At 55.5% G+C, this 18,653-nt stretch overlaps 3 protein-coding genes and 1 non-coding gene across 16 annotated transcripts; 2 read left to right on the top strand and 2 right to left on the bottom strand.

The window, feature by feature from the left end:
• Nucleotides 1-1,730: 1,730 nt before the first annotated feature.
• Nucleotides 1,731-1,847, top strand: LOC114498187. Its single transcript, XR_003684636.1, has one exon. It is a non-coding gene; the product is annotated as a U5 spliceosomal RNA (small nuclear RNA).
• Nucleotides 1,848-5,412: 3,565 nt separating this feature from the next.
• On the bottom strand, nt 5,413-11,106 carry BTBD19 (BTB domain containing 19). 5 transcript variants are annotated; one of them, XM_028513275.2, is made up of 8 exons: nt 10,099-11,106; nt 8,669-8,882; nt 8,532-8,585; nt 7,248-7,307; nt 7,084-7,152; nt 6,875-7,006; nt 6,622-6,747; nt 6,232-6,484 (listed from the first exon to the last, which is right to left on the bottom strand). In XM_028513275.2, the coding sequence occupies exons 1-8, from the start codon at nt 10,182-10,184 to the stop codon at nt 6,350-6,352; spliced, it is 876 nt and encodes a 291-aa protein (XP_028369076.1). In that variant the 5' UTR covers nt 10,185-11,106; the 3' UTR covers nt 6,232-6,349. The 5 variants fall into 5 exon arrangements, with proteins under 5 accessions (XP_035881836.1, XP_035881834.1, XP_028369076.1 ...); XM_036025945.1 differs by lacking the exon at nt 6,622-6,747; XM_036025943.1 differs by lacking the exon at nt 6,622-6,747 and having other exon boundaries at nt 5,413-6,484; nt 6,875-7,152.
• A 205-nt stretch (nt 11,107-11,311) lies between these two features.
• On the top strand, nt 11,312-13,111 carry TCTEX1D4 (Tctex1 domain containing 4). 9 transcript variants are annotated; one of them, XM_036025950.1, is made up of 3 exons: nt 11,312-11,404; nt 12,169-12,240; nt 12,344-13,111. In XM_036025950.1, exon 3 carries the CDS (start codon nt 12,355-12,357, stop codon nt 13,012-13,014), a length of 660 nt encoding a protein of 219 aa, XP_035881843.1. In that variant the 5' UTR covers nt 11,312-11,404; nt 12,169-12,240; nt 12,344-12,354; the 3' UTR covers nt 13,015-13,111. The 9 variants fall into 9 exon arrangements, with proteins under 9 accessions (XP_035881843.1, XP_035881847.1, XP_035881840.1 ...); XM_036025954.1 differs by lacking the exon at nt 11,312-11,404 and adding an exon at nt 11,599-11,711 and having other exon boundaries at nt 12,348-13,111; XM_036025947.1 differs by lacking the exon at nt 11,312-11,404 and adding an exon at nt 11,602-11,711.
• Nucleotides 13,027-18,074, bottom strand: PLK3 (polo like kinase 3). Its single transcript, XM_028513781.2, has 15 exons — nt 17,640-18,074; nt 17,387-17,494; nt 17,176-17,292; nt 16,908-17,037; nt 16,730-16,817; nt 15,848-15,943; nt 15,561-15,759; nt 15,321-15,447; nt 15,029-15,120; nt 14,694-14,787; nt 14,475-14,558; nt 14,221-14,383; nt 13,942-14,071; nt 13,667-13,780; nt 13,027-13,556 (listed from the first exon to the last, which is right to left on the bottom strand). Exons 1-15 carry the CDS (start codon nt 17,847-17,849, stop codon nt 13,365-13,367), a joined length of 1,944 nt encoding a protein of 647 aa, XP_028369582.1. The 5' UTR covers nt 17,850-18,074; the 3' UTR covers nt 13,027-13,364.
• Between the last annotated feature and the right edge of the window lie 579 nt (nt 18,075-18,653).

Here is an 18,653-nt window from a genome sequence, read left to right as displayed (position 1 = left end):
GGCATAGCTCAGTGGATTGAGTGCGGGCTGCGAACCAAAGTGTTGCAGGTTCAATTCCCAGTCAGGGCACATGCATGGGTTGAGGGCCACGGCCCCCAGCAACCGCACATTGATGTCTCTCTCTCTCTCTCTCTCTCTCTCTCTCTCTCTCTCTCTTTCTCCCTCCCTTCCCTCTCTAAAATAAATAAATAAATAAATAAAATCTTAAAAAAAAACCTTAAAAACTTAATCCTTACCTGAGGACACATTTATTGGTTTCAAAGAGAGAGAGAGAAATGCCAATCAACTGGTTGCCTCCAGAATGCACAGCAACCAACATGCACCGACTGTGGTGGAACCCTGGGCATGTGCCCTGACCAGGAATCAAACCCACGACCTTCAGTGCATGGGAAGACACTCTAACCAGCTAAGCCACACTGGCCAGGGCAGTGCCCTCTATTTTTGTAGTTTGTGTAGATGTTAACTTTGTTGAAAGTTTTTTGCTCTGATTGCATGCTTAGGGAGAAAACCCTGAAACATGGGATGAAGGGTGTGTCCTGGTATGGCAGCAGCTGAAGGGATTCCAGCCAGTTGGAGCTTGACCGCCCCAGGAATGGTCAGTTCTGGGGCACTGACCACAACCAGTCTCTGGAACAAGTGCCACTGCCTGCGAGGCAGCGTACCCTGTGTGGCACCTTCTGCAACTCAGCCTGCTGACTTCCACACCTTCTCACCCCGGCCCATCACTAACAAGATAAAATCCAAGCCGAGGCCCAGCTCCACTTGTCCTCTGCTCTCACCCCATCTCTCTCTGTGTCAGAGCCCTGCCTGACAAGCCACATTGTGCACAAGAATTACTTTCAGTGTTTACCTCCCATAATTTCTCTTCTGCTATTCTCTCTGCTAGAACACTGTTTCACCTCCCCTAGACTGAACTATCCTTCAAGATAAACTGAATGCTGCCCTGGCTGGTGTGGCTCAGTGGACTGAGTGGTGCCCTGTGAATTGAAAGGTTGCCAGTTCAATTCCCAGTCAGGGCACGTGCCTGCTTTGTGGGCCAGGTTCCAGGCTGGGGTGTTTGGGATGTGTGAGAGGCAACTAACTGATGTACCACTCACATGCTGATGTTTTTCTCCCTCCCTTCCCCTCTCTCTAGAGGTAAATAAATAAAATTTTTTTATTAAAATAAATAAATAAATTTGATGCCACCCCCTTGGGGGCAGGGTGATATGCCGCCTATGTGATCCCGCGGTCCCTGATTGGCTGTGCTGGACAGTCTCTAATTCTGTCCCTGGAACTGTGGAGCGCCTGCGGTTATGGAAGGACAGCACCAAACCTCAAAGATTGGGACTTAGCCCCACCCTCCCAAGGTACCTGGCCCCCAGCACTGACGGAAAAGCCCTTCCTCTCCAGGCAAACCGGGCACGGGTTCCCGGGTGGACCGGCAGAGAAGAGAGGAAGATCTGTAGCCCCAGGGTCCCCACGGCGCCACCCCGCGGGGGCAGCTGGTGTCACAGACCGGCCCGGAGCCGCCTGTGATTTGCATACCCGTGGTGCACCACGGAAACAGTTCACGGCGCTTGGGTTCCAGCCCCACGGGAATCTGTCCACTGTTGCAGGGCACACTGCCTATTGGAAGCGTGTGCTCCATTCAAACAGGAGGCCGGGAGCGCGCACCTCGCAGGCACTAACAGCCGTAAGTGTGCTGGGGTTGGCTCGCTCTGGCAGGTTCCGAGGTGAAGCAAAAGGGTATACTGTGGTTTCTCTTCAGATCGTACAAATCTTTCGCCTTTTACTAAAGATTTCCGTGGAGAGGAACAATTCTGAGTTATTAGATAATTTTTTGAGGCCTTGTGTTTCACGAGGCTAATTTGTAAAAGTTAAAAAATAGATGTTACTTTTTTTTTTTTAAGTAAGTTACTCGTGTGGTTACTAGTAGATAGCAAGGTTGACCTAAGAGCCACTTGTGTAGACCTGAGAGTTACTTGTTCAGTTTACCTATGCCACAGATGACGAACTTAAGGTTTCATAAGCTGAGTTTGGCTCTCCACTTCCTTTTGTTCTTCCTGGTGCTTTGTTGCTACCCAGCATCCTGTATTGGGCTCTTGCATGACTGGTAAGTACAAAGCAAGGGGTAGGCTGATGTGGCCCCTGGTGGAAAGTGAGTATGACACGGGCGATCTACACTATTTCAGAACACTGTCAGCACTTTGAGGTTTCAGAGCTGGTGACTTCCAAGTCATGCAGGAATCTGCAGGTCCCACTGTCTCCCACATTTTTTTGCTTCATACATCTTACCCCGCCCCCATACCCCGCAGTCCAAGAGGTCTGTTGGCAGGTTCACGCAATAGGCTCCCAACACTGTTCTTCCCCATCCGACCCACCCTCCCCCTCTGTCCTTCCCAGTCCTCTGCCAAACTATTGTTTTAACGTTTTTACTTATTTACATATTTTTATATTTTTTTATTTTTCAAGATTCATTTATTTGTTTCAGAGAGAGAGAGACATTGATGTGAGAAGAAGAAAAAAAAAAACATGGATCTGTTGGGTTCGCAGGCTGATGCTCAACCCACCGAACCACACCAGCCAGAGCACAGTCATATTCATTTTTAAATGCAAATCTGGCCTTGGCTGGTGTAGTTTAGTGGACTGAGCACTGGCCAGTGAACTGAAAAGTCACCAGTTCAATTCCCAGTCAGGGCACATGCCTGGGTTGCAGACCAGGTCTCTAGTTGGGGGATTATAAGTGGCAACCCATCGATTTATCTCTTACAAATTGATGTTTCTCTCCCTCTCTTTCTCCCCACCTTCCCCTCTAAAAGTAAATGAAATCTTTTTTTTTTTTAATTGGCACTTTGGCATATTGAATATTTTAAACTGAAGGAATTTGAGAAAACAGGAAAATCACTTTGACCTCCCCACCCCACCCCACCCCACCCTGCCCTACCACCCCACCCCACCCCACCCTACCCTACCCTATCTGTGAGACAGAGAGATATAATCAGATCACTGGAGAGGAACTGGGAGGGACCTTAGGAGGAGTTTGCTGAGGCAACGGTAAATAGTCTAGGTAGGACAGGATTGGCTGAGAAACTGAATGTTTCCAGGGTGCATGGAAAAAAGCAGGGCAGAGGCTGGTTTCCTGGCTTCCTGGCTCCCTGGCCCCGCGGCCCTCTGGCTCTCTCCCTCCAGTATGCCTGGGTGATCATGCTGCCGCTGCCTGTGTTTCCCATTGGGTGGTATTTTAGAGGAAAAGAAACTCGGGGCACAGCCTAGGAAGGGGCTGGCCTGGCAGAGGCAGGGTTACTCTCCCTTGGGTGTTCTAGAAGGGACAAGCTCTGAGGCAGAAGCCTGCCATTCTTCCAAAATTGTATAGCTTTTGTAGCTTATGTTTTAGTTTTTAAACTAACCCTATAGAAATAAGAGAATTAAAACTTACAGGGGGAAATGACAGAACTTAGGTGTTAAAGAGTTTAGCCTTAATTGACAGGCTTATGTGATTAAAATTGTAACAAAACAGTTAAAGAGTTTAACCCTGGCTGGTGTGGCTTGGTGGATTGAGTGCCGGCCTGTGAACCAAAGAGGCACCAGTTCAATTCCCAGTCAGGGCACATGCCTGGGTTGAGTGCCAGGTCCCCAGTGGGGGCACGTGAGAGGCAACCACACATTGATGTTTCCCTCCCTCTCTCTCCCTCCCTTCCCCTCTGTCTAAAAATAAATAAATAAAGTCTTGAGTCTGGTGCCTTAGACCACTCAGCCATCCTGACACCACAGATAAAGAAAATCTTTAAAAAGAAATAAAACAGCCCTGGCTGGTATGGCTCAGTGGATTGAGTGCCAGTTTATGAGCCAAAGGATTATCAGTTCAATTCCCAGTCAGAGAACATGCCTGGGTTTTGGGCCAGGTCCCCGTTGGGAGTGTGCAAGAGGCAACCTATTGATGTATCTCCTACATATCAATGTTTAAAGGGAAAAAAAAGAAATAAATCTTTAAAAATTTTTTTAACATAAAAAAAGTTAAAGAATTTAGTGTTAATCCATAGGCTTAAGTGAGTAATAATGTAATAATGTATGTGGAAAGCTGTTATCCAAAATTGTGAAGCTTTTGAATAAAGACTCCTTTCCTTTATCACCAAAACTTTGCCTCTGGAATTTCACTTAGAGGGCGTCTGCGGGCAGCAGAACCCCACTCGCTGTTTGAGAACACCCCCACCCCACTCCCTTCTCCCTAACAACGGGGCATGAAATCCTCAGGTGAGAGGAGCCCTCCCCATACCTGAAGAGAAGGTGTCGTCCTGATCTCCAAAGGCAAAGGGACTCCAAAAAGAACCCTAGCCAGTTACACTCACCTCATACTCTTTGACCTGTCATAATTCTCTGCAACTGTCCACTCTTCACCAAACCTTGCATAAAAATACTCACGTTTAACCTTTTCTTCCAGTCTTCAGTTCCCATGCCGTGTAAAACTTTAGTAAATGTGTATGCTTTGTCTCCCGTTAATGTCCTTGTCTGTTTAATTTCAGATCCACCCAGGGACCCTAAAAGGGGCAAAGGAAACTTTTTTCCTCTCTAACACTACCTTTTCTTTCAGCAAAAGGGATTGGGGACAAAAAGGGGGCAGTGGAATAAATCTAACTGAAATTAACCTCACAGGGTGACCTGATCATAAAACCCTAACTGGCCAGTCACCGAGGGTGCTCACACCCCAGGCCTATTGACCTTTTTAGTAAAAGGCTTATCTTTCCCTTGAGCAAGCCCTGTCCCTGTTTCTGTGCCCTTTGAACTCCTTAGGGAATAAAATAGCATTTAAATAAGAAAAAAAGTCGTAAATGAACACTTACAGAGCACTGTTTAAGTGACAGTCACTGAGGAAGCAAAAACTAATAAGGGCCCCCTCCAGGGACCTTTCTCCGGGGAGACTCGGATCCTCAGGAGGACCAAGTGTGCAATGACTGGGAGCTGTAGCACTGGAGTCTCCAGTCACCAGAAGAGTAAATCCAGAGCCAGAGCACTAGTGCCTTCAGGACCAATGAATTCATGAAAGAAAAGCTGCTATTTGCAGCCACTAGTAAATTTTGAGCACCCTGAAAGTGAAATAGATTATATTTTGTCATGAGGGCCATGGGGACGTTGAGGGACTTAGTAAAGGGAGGAAGACTGGCAGTATCAGCTAAGCCTAGCCACAGTGTGGGAAATGGTTGGGGGCTGAGCGGTGGGCGCTGGAATGAAGCGGGGGAGAATAATGAGAACCTTGCAGTAATTCCTGCCACGGACAGTATTGACAGAACTGAGGCCGAAAGAGGTGAACCAGCTGTAAAAATCTTGTAGAGGAGGAAAACATAATTGTTCCTCTACTCTGAGCTCTTCTCTTGGCTGAGAGCCCTGTAATAAAAAAATAATAATAAAATAAAAAATAATACAATAAAAAACAAATGAGAAAAACAGAAGTTTATTAACATGTATTCTTCATGTATACATGGGAGATACCCAGGAAAAAATTAAAAACTCCCTAAAGTGGCCTAAAATGTCCGCTTAAATACCATCCTCAGCTAAAGACAACAGCAAGAGAAGTGCGGGGCCACCAACCAGCGAAAGCACAGCAGACAAGGGTAACGCTGGTCAGGCAGATTTCAGTGGTGCTTGTCTCCACAGATGATTCCGAGTTCCTCATCCTCCTCCTGGCACAAAGAGGGAGGGAGGCGGCCTTACAAACGGAGATTTCCTTTATAAATATAAATTTCCCTTACAAAAGGGTAACTTGTACTCTATTTTCAGAGCTTCTCCTGTTTCTCAAACTAATCATCTTAAAATAACCCTTAGGCCAAAAACGGCATGTTTTGGCTTGGCATATTCGGCTAGCCTTCTTAGACGGTAGAGGCCACGGGAAGCAGATGCGACGAGGAATAAGGCCAGGATGAGACCTAGGTTTCTTGGCTTGGGCACCCACGGAAATGAGCAACACCGTGGGGTCAGAACTGGGGAACGAAGAGGAAGCTCAATTTGGAACCGAGTCTGAGGTTCCGTGGGGCATTTAGAACGCGATCCCCGGAGGCAGCTGTGAAATTAAAGAAGGGGCTGAGCTGAAAAGCTATGAGATGGTTATAAGAATACACAGGGCGGGCGAGAGTGCCCCGGGACCCAGTGCTGAGTGCGGGTGAAAACTACTTCGGTTTTCAGCGTGGCCAGGAGGTTAGGCCGGAGCCAAGCCCACGCCCTCCCCTCCTCCTCGGCCCCACCCACACAGCGCGGCGCCTGGCGTTCCCGCGCCTCGCTCGCCCAGCATGCTGGGAACGGAAGCCCGCTCCGAAGACAGAGCACGTCGGGAGATGTAGTTTTAGGCCGAGACGTCCTCGCAAGACCTGGCCTTTGGTCACTTAAAGGGCAGGTCCAGAAAGCGATGGTGCTCGCGGGGCAGGGTGCCCCTCCGGCGGCGGCACGAGGCACCTCGGGCCACATCCCTTCTCCGCATAGCGTGGCATTTCCACGCTTCCACGATCTGCTCCACCTGCAGGGGAAAGCCGGTCATCATAGAGTCCCCCAGTGGCCCTACCCTCCTCATCCCACAACTGTGGGCCGCCCTCCCCCGCGCGCCTTTCCCCCATGCTGCTGAGTAGATCTGAGCCTGGATCCTCACGTCCGCACCGGGATGAGTGGCTCCCGCCGGTTTTGCTCCTCCAGGGCGCTCAGCTCCGCCGGTGCCAGCAGGGCCAGTCTCAACTCCCGCACAATCGGGGCCGCTACTTCGGCCACGGGCCTCTCCAGCACCGCCTGTGAACACCAGCCCTGAGACTGGGCAAGCAGGGGCACCTGGCCTGCTGCCCGCCGCCCACTCGCGGGGTTCCTGCAGCCGGATCCTTCAGCACCCTCAGCCCGAGTTCCCCTTTGTCCAGCTCACCGCTCCCACGCGCGCCCAACTCCGAGCCGCCAGGATGAGATCAGCCTCGTCCACGCAAAGCTTGTCACTGCGCAGCAGGGGCAGCAATGCGGACGCTGACAGCTCCAGGAAGCCGCGAGTCCGAAACGCCTCCTGTGGGCCCGAGAATGGGTCAGGGAGGAGCAGAATGAGGTGTGCGGGATTGTGAGTATGAAAATGAGGAGCTGTACCTGGCTGTGAGCCTCTATGAAAGCTATGCAACGCTCCTGCAATGGTCCCAGGCCAAAGGTTACAGCCACCTGGAGCAAAATGAGGGAGATCAAGTTGGACAGGAGAGGCCATGCTGCCCAGCCCTAGGCACTGGGGACTACCTGCCAGGTCCAGCAATACCCACCTGCAGGGCCTCGCAAACCAGCTCCACATCCAGCACCTTAACCACAAACTCCAGGCATATCTGGAAACAGAAGCGATTCTGAGCTGTGCTGAGGTATCCTTATTCTCAGACCCAACTCCACCCTAGAAGCAGTGAGCAGGCTTGGAGCAGTCAGCCACCTAGGCTTCTAGCAGCCCCAGGCCAGGGGAGACAGGCAGCCACCAGACCCTCAGTCTTGGCAAGCCAAGCCCGGCAGCCTACCTTCTAGCACACTCACCACTAATCACTAAATAAGAGCCATGCAAAACTTTCCCTCTCACTCGAGACACTTAGCTTCCTCTGCTTGTCCCCTCTCCTGACTTAAAGACACTCAAAAACACAACTAGAAATCTGAGTTTCATCCATGACAGCGTCCTCTCATCCTCACACCCAGAAGTGCACTGGGTCATGCCCGTTCCACTTCCCTCAAAGCCATGAGGCGCTTCGCTGGGCTTCTGCTGCCACCGCCATTCCTACAGGACGGGCGGGTCTTTCCCATCTCTCCCAGTCCCCTCTCCCCTTAGCGTCCAAACCCTCACTCCCTTACTGGAAACCTCCAATGAATCTCCACTACCCTGTGGGTAGAAGAAGTCCAAATTTCAAAGGTCCTGCATGAACCAGCCCCTGGCACCCTCGCCAGTCTCATTGCTCCCTTGCCTCCTCTCACAGTCTTAGTCCAGCCACACTAAAGGTCTCACCAGCTCCTTTTGTCCCTCTGTGACTAGAATGCCATCTTTCCACTTCCCCTCTGAACAAACTCCTACCCATTCTACCTGATCCAACACAAATGTTTCCTTCTCCAGGAAGTCTTGCTCTCCTCTCTCCCTGGTGGTGAGACTGGAGAGAGAGAGAGACCCTCTGTACAGTCTCAGCACCACTTACCCTCATCTATCACATTTCTTACGCCACTGGGTTCAGGGAGGTCAATCTGGAGACTGAAGATGCCGTGTAGCCCAGCCCCCCACACAGGAGCATTTTCCTGTGTCTATCTCTCTGTGAAGAATGAGGATCAATGGTATCTTGGTGTCTACAGCACCAGCCATGAACATACCTTATGCCCCCACAGCACACACAAGGCCTGCACATGTCCTTTTGCACACAGGCACACACAAATGCCTATTTACAGAGAGAGACATCTGTACTTCTCCTTGTATTGGTGCATGTTCTTCTCCAGGACAGAATGAGTGTGAGGAAGGGTATGAACTGAGCCCATAAGAGGCAAGGGAAATGGAGGAACCGAGGCAGGGGCCTGCCACACAAACCCACCTCTCTCAGTTCCTCCAGCCCATACTCCACAGCCGCTGTCAGCACCTCCAGCACCTGCAAAGTAGGTGGTTGGAGTGGGAGTTTTGCCCGCCCCTCGACCCACCCCTCCCTCTCACATCCCTGCCCAACGGGCTTACGGAATGGCGGTGCAGCTTGACACTGTTGGTGTACAAGAACTCCAGCACTGCCAGGAAGGCCTCAGCTGGTACGGTGCTTAGCACCACGGGGCTGGGCACCCCAGGACCTGGCTCTGGGCCCAGAAGTCGCTGGAAAAAATTGCATCTACAGGCCAACAAGCACCGGTGGGCAAACACCTCCTGCCGTTCTTGACCGACCACAAAGCGAACATCACTGTGGGAGAGAAGGGCAGAGAGCCAGGGAGAAGAGGCCGGAGTCCAGAGTGCAACTCCATGCTTTGCATTTGCCCATTCTGGGCCTTTGTTTCCTTGTCTGTCATATGAGAAACAGGGCTTAATCCTTCCAGCCGAAGGTCGGGGACACACAAGCCTAGGTTCTAGTCCCAGCTCCATTCTGTCCTACCGAGGGCAAGTGACTTTCTGCCTTTGAATCTCGGGTCTCTCCGCCATGAAACTGGGTGGTAATCCCAAACCCTTAAGTCTCAGAGGAAGTGGCTGTGCTTGATCACTGAGGGCGCACCAGGGCTGATGCAAGATTCATCCCACATGCCCCTCTCCTCCCCAGCCTGAGTCCTGGGGGAGGGAAGTTCTTCTTGGCTCCTCCTCCACAGACTGCAAACTCAGCTTTTTCAGTCCCTCCAGGCAGGAGGGGGTGGGAGGATGGGGGTACAGAGTGCATCGGCTGCAAACAGACGTGGCAGTAATGCACCATCAAGAGGCCAGACCACATTTTCCATCTTCATGATCACTTCCGGCCCTAGCCTCTAGGCTTCTGATAACAGTGAGTAGGAGGCAGGAGACGAAGCTTGAGTTTCTGGAGCCTCCTAGTCCCCGACCCAAGGCCTGGGGTTCCCGCTACTCAGACCAGACTGCCATCCCCAAAGCAGCAGAGTTATGGGAGTCGCCAGCCCTGGCAGAGGAGCCCAGCTCTGAGCCATGAGGATGGAAAGCTGCACTCTAGTTCTCCCTGCCAGTCCTGTTCCCATACTCTACCCCCGGTTTCAGATACCACTTGCATCCTAGGCAGACGACGAGCCCTAGGCGCACCCTTGAACCATCTCCACCCTGTCTGAGGTTGGGTCAGTCCCTTAAGTGTTGTTCCTCTTGTGAATCCCCAGTTCCCAGAGCAGGGTCATCTGCTCCTCTGGCTCCCCAGGGCAGGACTCAAGTTACATCCCATCTCTCAGGATCCAGGGGGCGGAGGGCTCTTCTCTGCCAGGAGCCCAAGATCCAAGAAACGAAAGCCTTTGTCTGAGGTCACACCGTCACTGGACTGCAGCCCCCACTGCCCTCAACCCCTGGCTTTCAGGATGTCACGGACTCTGAGTTCAGCAAGGTCAAGTCCTAGTTCCCCGCCTCTTCTGTACCCAGGGCTTCCTCATTCGTGGGGCCAGCTATCGAAAACCCACAGTCAGCGCCAACCCCCTCACCTGTATAGGCGGTTGTTGACGAGGCTTCGGAGTGCTGTGGAAAAGGGCTCAGCCTCCCCATGCACAACCAGTCCTCGGGTCTCCATAGATGGGGTGGGGCAGGGGAGTAGGTGGGTGGAGTAGCCTAGTAGGCCTGTGGTCGTTGGTACGTGGCAGGAGGCAGGTGGGAAGGAGCTGGAGGCCAGGCCAGGCCTCACAGTTGGCAAGGAGACTGGAAAGGCCTGAGAGGGAGGGGCAGGAGCTTGGGAGGCCTGTTTGTTGTGAAGCTGTTTAGGGATGGGGCAGGAGACTCCCAGGTTCCTGAAGAAGGCATTAGAGGCTGGTGGAGGAGACCAGGGGCTGGGCTTGGGGATGGGGCCTCAGGGAGGGGACCGAGAGAGGCTGAGGTGGAGCTGACTAGACAGGGAAGAGAGGCTAGCTGAAAATGAGGCCCCAGCTGGGAGCCTGCCCAGGCACTGCTAGGGTGGGAAGCCTGTGGGTTTCCAAGGAAACTGGAGCCTGGCCTGAGGAGGCCACGCCCAACTCCCACAGGCCTAGAGAACTTCAGACTTCAGAAAGGGCCTAAGCAGAGTCGGAGGGTTTTAGCAACCTGGGCCTTGCCTCTCCTGGGCTCAGGGTTCAAACTCCCTGCTCCTCCTGTCCCTCCACTCACATGCGCACAGGGTTAGGATCAAGTTAGCTGGGTCTGGGAAAACCCCCTCCACAGGGGAGGGGACAGGAAAGGAGTGCTCACCCAGTAACCCGTGACAACTTCACAAGACAGGCAGGAGGCCATTACCCAGGGAAAGCCCTGGACAGTTTTCAGGGCCCAGACAGGGCTTATTTGGGAGGGGACAGTCCTGTCTCTCCCAGAGAGGGATCAGGTGAGGAGGTGTCACCCTCTGACAAAGGAGTCATGGCCACTGGCATCCCTGAGATGCGACACAAGAGGTGACAAGCTGCAGACAAGCCCCAGAGTACTTGGGTCACAGGAGTCAGAGCCTGGAAGCCTGGTGGAGCAGAGCACAGCCCCCGCACCCCCCTCCCCGTGCTAAGGCAGCCTTGAGCTCAGGAAGTCAGCCAAGCTCCACCCTAGCTCCGCTCCGGGAGCGGAAATGTTTGTTCTTGTTTAGACTAAAGGAGAGACGATGGAGTCTTGGAGAGTCCCCATGTGCTCCTTCCTGTGGGCCCAGATCCTGATTCCTGAGCAGCCGCCCCTGTGGCCTCAGGTCTCCCCATCTCTCAGGCCTCGCACTTACGCACAAGTGAAGAGTGAAGAGCCATTCTTCTCATGGCGAGAAATAGACAGTGGCTTAAAAACCCTGGAGTGGGGACACCTTTCTGATCAGAGCCTGCTCCCTCACGTGTCCTTGTCATGGTAGACACTGTTCCTGGGCTCCAAGCCTCCGTTGTCCCCTTTCCCCTGATGACTCAGGCACCCTGCACTCAGCATGTGCTCCCAGAAGTAATACTCCCAGGTTAAGCCAGAGCCAGGACCCAGGGAGGGGCCTAGGGAGGTAGGCGTGCTTGCCTGGCAACCCCTGGCAACCCCACAACACAGGCGAAGGGCCCTTATTCTCCCACCTGCTGGTCAGGCCAGCCAGGCTGCGAGAGCGGGAGGCCAAAGGCTGCGGGTGACTCAGGGTGCCTGCGGGAGTTTCGGGGGAAGAAGGCGGCCATCCCAGAACTGACTCTGGAGGTAGGGCCGGAGGCCAAGTGCACAGGGTGGAAGGAGCTTCCTGAGTCATCTGCCTCCAGCCTCAGCCAGCTGTGGGGAGAAGTTGGTGCCCACCAATGTAGGCACAGGTAGGGGTGTAAGGCGTCCACATTCAGTACCCACAGGGCAAGAAGGACCTGTGGGGTTGGGGTTGGGTCTGTCTGTCCCTCCTTCTGGTTAGGGGTTGGCAGCACCAGTTTAAGCTGAAGCACAAGGCAGTCTACCCTTCTGTTGGCAGTCGGGCAGAAGAGAGAAAAAGAGCTTAATTAGCTAACCTCTACAGCACCCAGGGCAAAGTGGAGCTCAGGGCGCAGGGACTAGCCCGAGATGATAGTCTAAGCAGCATCTCTTCTCCTTGCTTGTGTCCCGAACAGCCCTTAACCTTCTAAGCACCTGGGACTCCACTCTGCCCCGGACTGTTTGATTTACCCGTCTCAAAAACACAGGTAAGAAGGGATTAGGGGTGAACACCCTTGTTACTGAGTAAGCAACTGGGTGGTACTCAAAGATGACAAGCGAAAGCCACCCAATCCCAGTGTGGGTCTTCAGCCAGCAGGTCGATGGCTGGCAGGCCTGTGCCCCCGGGACGCCAGGAGGAGGAGACAGCCAAAGACCCCGGGTTGAAACTGTCACTGGTGCGGGCTCCAGGCCACCTGCCCAGCATTGATGAGGCCCGACCAGCAGGCCTGGGTCCAGCCTCCCGCCGTGGCTCCATGCTCGGTCTGGCTGCCTCCTTTTCCCGCCGCAACTCGCTGCCTGGACCAGGCATGGGTCTCGGGGGTCGGCGACCATCCTTGGGCCCAGTGCCTCCTTTAGGCTCACGGGTCAGCTTCTTGGGGTTGCCCCTGGCACTTCCCCGGAGGATGGCGCCCTCATATCGTACTGAGCCAGCACCCGGGGAGCGCTGGGAGGCCACGCGAGCACAACGTGCCCTGGAGGAGGTGCTGGCCGCGGGACTGCGAGACACATGCTACTCTGACACCAAGGCCGGGCTGCTGGCTCGTGAGCTGTGCGAACTGGTGCACAACCGCCTGAGAGAGCTCAGCCCGCCACGCTACAAGCTGGTGTACAGCGTCATGCTGGGGCAGCGCACCGGCCAGGGTGTGCGCGTGGTCAGCCGCGCGCTTTGGGATGCAGCACACGATGGCCTGGCCTCTGCCACCTTCACCAACGCCTCGCTCTTTGCAGTGGCCACGGTCCATGGGCTCTACTATGAGTGAGAAAGCATCAAGTTCTGCAAAAACGGTTTATTATCCCAGGAGGAAGCCCTCCCTAGGGTGCATATCCCAATAAATAAATGTCTGTCAATAAATAAAAGTGGTCCATAAATAACGCCCCCTAGCTGGGGACTAAGGCTCAGGCTTTTCTTGGAGAAGGGGTAGGAGGCAGCTGTGACAGGGAGCCTCCAACCCCAGTAAAGCTGGTCCCTGATTCCCTGGGGTATTAGGCCCAGAGCCCCCAATCTGGCACCAAAGGGACAGGGAGGGCCACAGAGGCAAGGGCCAGAGCCTTCCAGGCACAGACCTCAGGCCTGAGAGCTTCGGTCACAGCCTGCTCTGCAGGCTCGGGCCTAGGCTGAGCAGCGGTCCCGGAGCAGGTGCAGAGCGTAGCGGAGCCGCTGCCGCAGGTCAAGGGAACAGCCCAGCTGCCGAAGGTGGGATGCGAGGTAAGTACAAGCGCTCCGATTGCGGGCAACAAAAGTCACAAGGAGGGGCTCCCAGCCACTGAGGATTAGCTTGGTGTGGTCTCCATAGAAGTTCACCTGTGTACAGGAAGGTGCCACTGATGAGGGCATAGGCCCCAGGTCCAGTTTCCTCCCCCCATGCTGGGCCTCCCGGACCTCCATCCCCCAACTCCAAGAGGAGCTCTTACCTGGACAGTGCCATCACTGAACAGCATGAGTAGGGCCTGGTCAGTCTTGACCCACTGCAGTAAAAGTGGGGGGACAGGTACCTCCACTTCTTCCACACTGGGCAGGTCTCCACCCTGGGAGCAGGGACAAGTCACTTGTCTGACACGGGTCAGGCCCCTCCCATTGACATCTCCCTTAGAGGTTCAGCCTTCAGCTTTGCGCCCCTCCACCAAGGGGAACAGGAAGGGACTAGGGTGTGTTAGTCCTCAATGCGCCCCTGCCCTAGCGCACACACCTTCATGAGGCGCTGCTCCATGTAGGAGGCGAAATACCGCAAGACACCCAACTGAGGCTTCAGGGCCCGAGGCACGGCACCCACAGAGAAGGAGAAGTGCTTTGTGCTGGTGGGGTTGTAATGCACAGTCCTGGAGGAGAGCAGGCAGCAGTCAGAGCGAGCCCTGCACTGAGGCCCCTCCTCTGGGAGACCCCCGGTCCCGAGCCAGGAGCACATACCAAGATGCACCCCCATTAGGTACAATGGCCTGGAGGCAAGGCACCCCATAACAGCACTTACTTTCTATTGGCCGACAGGGCCATGTGTGTGCCGTTGTTGAAGAGCACAGCCACGCGGCGGCTGGACAGCTGGTACCCAAAGCCGAACTTGTTTGAGTAGTCAACCCACTTGCTGACCCACACCAGAGGCTCTGGCTGCGCCAGGGGAGCTGGGTTCTGTTCCGCTGCCATAGGAGAGGCGAGAGTAAGGACCTGTCCCTGGTCTCCAGCCAAGAATTCCCACCACTATTCACTCGTACCAGACCCCAGCCTTACCTGGGGGCATGAAGGCCAGGCAGTTCCTCAGGGCACAGAGGGCTGACTCCACCACGGTGGCCACAGTCAGACCTTCTTCAAACCCTAAAGGGAATGGGCTACTCAGAACTAGGCATTAGTCCCCTAGGACCAGGCCATGTCCTTCTGCCTCTCCTTCCCTCTGATCCCTGGTCTGAGCCCCAGCAACCTCTAGCACCTCTCATATTCCTGGCTGCTCACCATCTCCGCTACTCGCCAATGTCCCACGGGGTGAGCTGTCTTCAGGTGCTGTCTCTGCCAGGCTGAGGGGGGCTGGACCGGAAGCTGCTGGAGCCTGGATGGTTGAATAGGGCAGGAGAGTGAGACAGGCCCTGAAATCCAAACCCTTGAGAGCCCATGGCCCAGCCCTGCCCAGGCACCCAGGGCACCCCAGGTCACCCCTGCCTGGCTAATGAGACACAGCCAATTAGGCTGCCACAGGGCTAGATGCTTCACCAGCCTCTTTTATCCCGAGCTTCCCACAGCTGCTGGGATGGGGGTGAGTCAGGGGAACACCGCTCACGTGAGCACCTCACCTCAGGCCTGGCATCCTGAGGGCCGATGGACGTCCGGGTGAGGCCACTCACCAAACAGGAAACCTCATCCCGCTCCTCGGGTTGGTTTTTACCTGGATCAGGGCAGACATAACCCTCAGAATCCTGTTTCCCACACGGATAATGCAGATTGGCACACGTAAGTGCCTGTGTAACACACGTTCTCCCCAGGGGCTCACAGGCACTCACACTCACACCTCCACAAGGTATGTGTATGGAACAAGCCCCCCACTGCCACTCTGTACCCTCAAAATCACCGGCATCCCAAACTCACTTTTGTTCTTCTTCCTGCCAAAGAGGCTCTTGGTAACTTTGACAAACAGAATCCTGGCTGGGTTATGGGGTGTCAGGTCTGGGACTGTCACACAGCTGTTGACAGGGAGCCGGTCGGGGGTGTAGCCCTGAGGAGTAGAGCCATGTGAGCAGAAGAGAGGCCCCAGGGGCCCCCCACCTGCCCCCATTCAGTCCCCCGGGGATGTGCAAATGGGACTCAGGTGTGTGGTAAGCCACAGACCTTGGTAAAGAAGTCATGGCGCAGGATCTGGTCAATTGAGGGGCGGTCCTGGGGCGAGGCTCGAAGGATGGCTGCCAGGAGCTGCCGGGCAGGCAGCGAGAGGCTGGCAGGGAGCGTGTAGTGAACCTGTTTGATGCAGCGGTATGTCTCCTTCAGGTCGACTGTCTCAAAGGGGGGGCTCCCACACAGCAGCGTGTACCTGCGGGGCACAGATAAGGGCTCAGGGATAACGTGGAAGGTATGCCCCACCCACGCACCCATCTGTGTGCAGATGACTGGGGACTCACATGACACAGCCCAGGGACCACACATCTGCCTCTGGGCCGTGGCCCTGCCTCTGCAGCACTTCTGGAGCCACATAGTTAGGGGTGCCACAGATGGTCCTAGAAAGAGGTAGGGAGGAGAAGGGAAGGCTCAGACCCAGCCCAGCTAGCCCCCCGCCCTGTCCCTGCCCCCACTGTGAGTCCAGACAAAGCAGCTGCCTGTCACCAAGGGCCAGAGAACTCCTGCTTGTCCTGGGACAATGGATGCTGGAGATGGCAGCTGAGTCCCCACCCACCCGCCTGGCCCAGCTGCTCAGCTGCTCTGTAGGACAGGGAGAGGCCCTGGCCCCCAACCCAGTCTCCTCCTCCACGGGCAGTGAGGGTCCACCACTGATCCCTTCCTCTACTCCCGTCTGCCAGACACCCACCCAGGACACAGCCTCCTATAGTCTGTGCCACATACACACTCCAACACCAGCTGTCGCTCCCCCATAAACACTCGTCTGCCACACATGCTGTCTGTGTCACTCACAGCCATGCAGGGTCTTCTTACACACACACAGGGTGTTATGACCTGCCATTCCCACATGCTCAGTCTGTCTCATACACACAGTGCTTATGTCACCTTCCCCCATCCACACACAAGATTGGTCATATGCCTCCAAGAACCCTTAGAGCCCCACCTGTCTTGAGGGCTCAGGCACCCTCAGGACCCTCAGCCTCTCCACCAGTCCCCGTGACCCGGGCTGCCACCTCCACCTCCACACACAGACAGCCCATCATTCCCTGCCCATCTATCACACACCGCAGTCATCGCGCTTCCCACATACTGTCTGCCGTGCACGTCATGTGTGTCTCACACGGACTGTGGCCAACCCCCGCCCCACCCCCGCCTTAAACACTCACTTCTTCCTACGCTCTGGGGGCTCCAACCGGGCGGCCAGCCCAAAATCCCCCATCTTCAGTTCCATGTTCTCAGTGATAAAGAAATTTCCTGGACCGGGGCAGAGAGGTGCGTCAGACTCCTTCCTCTCTTTATCCCCACCCCCACCCCCACCCCCACATGCGGGCCCAGAAGTCTCACCCAGCTTGAGATCTCGGTGCAAGATGCCTCGCTGGTGCAAGTATTTGAGTCCCGAAAGGATCTGTCGCAGGTAGTAGCGCACCTCTGGCTCCAACAGGGTGTGCCGGGCCTTCCAGATGTGGGCCAGAGACTACAGAGAGCCACTGTCTCAGTCCCTCATCTACCCTCCCAGGCCCTCCCACCATCTGGGCTGGATGAAGGAGAGGCAGGATCTCCAACTTTGGATCTTAAGGCCCCTTTACCCTCACTTCGCATCACCACCCCTCACCTTCCGGCTGCAGAGCTCCAAGAAAATGTATATGTTGTCAGCATCCTCAAAGTGGTGCGAAAAACGCACGATGTGGCGGTGCTGCAGGCCGCGGTGCAGCTCAATCTCATTTAGGATCTGCAATAGGGGTTTGAGGTTGTCATCCTTCAAGGGCTCCCACGCCACAGTCCCCAAGCCACCCCTTGTCTACTGGGCCTGGGCCCAGGCCCACCTTCTCGCGCTGATGCGGCTTGGTGATGCGGCTCTGCGAGATGACTTTGACGGCGTAGGTGTTGCCGGTCTCTGTGTCAGTGGCTTCGTAGCAACGGGCAAAACCCCCCTATGAGGAGGGGGCATCAGACATGGTGCTCCAAGAGAGGCCGGATCTGGCCCGCAGAGGTCCCAATCGCCCCCATCGCGCCCGGCGCGGGCAAAGAGAATGGCAAGGGCCCCGCTTCACCCTCGCTAACACCACCCCCGCTCACCTTGCCCAACAGGCGGCCTTTGAAGTAGGTGCGGCCGCTGCCTGGGTCCGTGATAAGGCGCCCGGGGTCTGGTGCCGGCGGCCCCGCCAGCGTCTCCAGTTCAAGTCCGGGCATGGCACTAGGAGGCGGCCCGGGCCCGGCTGGGGGCGCCGGCGGAGAGGCCGCACGCTGGAAGGGGCGCGGAGACAGGACGCCAGCCGCGGGCTCCATGCGGACTGTGCGTCGCAGCGCGGGCCGGGCTTGTTCTCGGTTCCGCCCGGCCGGGGCGGTGCGTGGCGCTGCCTGGATTTGCTACGCTGGACTCGCGCCTGAGGGAGCCGGAGTTTTTATCAATGAACGCCTGCCCCCTCCCTGGCGTCTCGTCGTGAGAGCCCGCCCCCTTCCTGGCGGCGAGTCACCGGGAAGCCACACCCCTCCCCATGCCTTACGTCATCAGGAAACTCCTCCTCCCACCCAACCCACCTCGAGGCCCAGCCTTCTGCTCACGCCTTAAGCACGCAGCCATACTGCTAGTCACCATGCCGATTCCACCTGCTGTAGGGGCCCTCTGTTGCTCCGTCCCCGTCCCCCGCCCTGGTCACTGGGGGACCACTTCTTTTCCAATCCTTTGGGGTTTATGCCGAAGTCCGAGTGGGTTCTGGGCATCTGGGGAGTTTCCCCAGCAACTAAGTGGACCAGCGTTCCAGCCGGGAGGGGTGAGGCAAGGGCGGCACTGACTTTCACCCGGCGCGTCACCAACACTCCCCTTTTAAGTGCTTGGGTTCCTGGCCAGAGCCTCCAGGCCCAGCCCGATACTGCCCTCTTTAGGGCCTGGGAGAAATTGCGCACTCCCGAGTCGAACCGGGCTTGCGCAGCGGGCGGGAGGGACTGAGCGGGGCCAGGCCGCCATGCTGAGTTTTGGGGTCAAACAGGGCCTGACATTCAAGTTTTTTACCATGAGCCGGGCCACATCTTTCCCTACCCACTTTCACACTCGAGGGGCAGATCGAGGGTTCCGGCGAGGTCCCCTGTTCC

Source organism: Phyllostomus discolor, chromosome 5, assembly GCF_004126475.2.
Source record: "Phyllostomus discolor isolate MPI-MPIP mPhyDis1 chromosome 5, mPhyDis1.pri.v3, whole genome shotgun sequence".
NCBI classification, from domain to species: Eukaryota; Metazoa; Chordata; class Mammalia; order Chiroptera; family Phyllostomidae; genus Phyllostomus; species Phyllostomus discolor.
The sequence above is the reverse complement of the archived record's forward strand: the minus strand, read 5'-3'. Positions and strand labels throughout refer to the sequence as shown.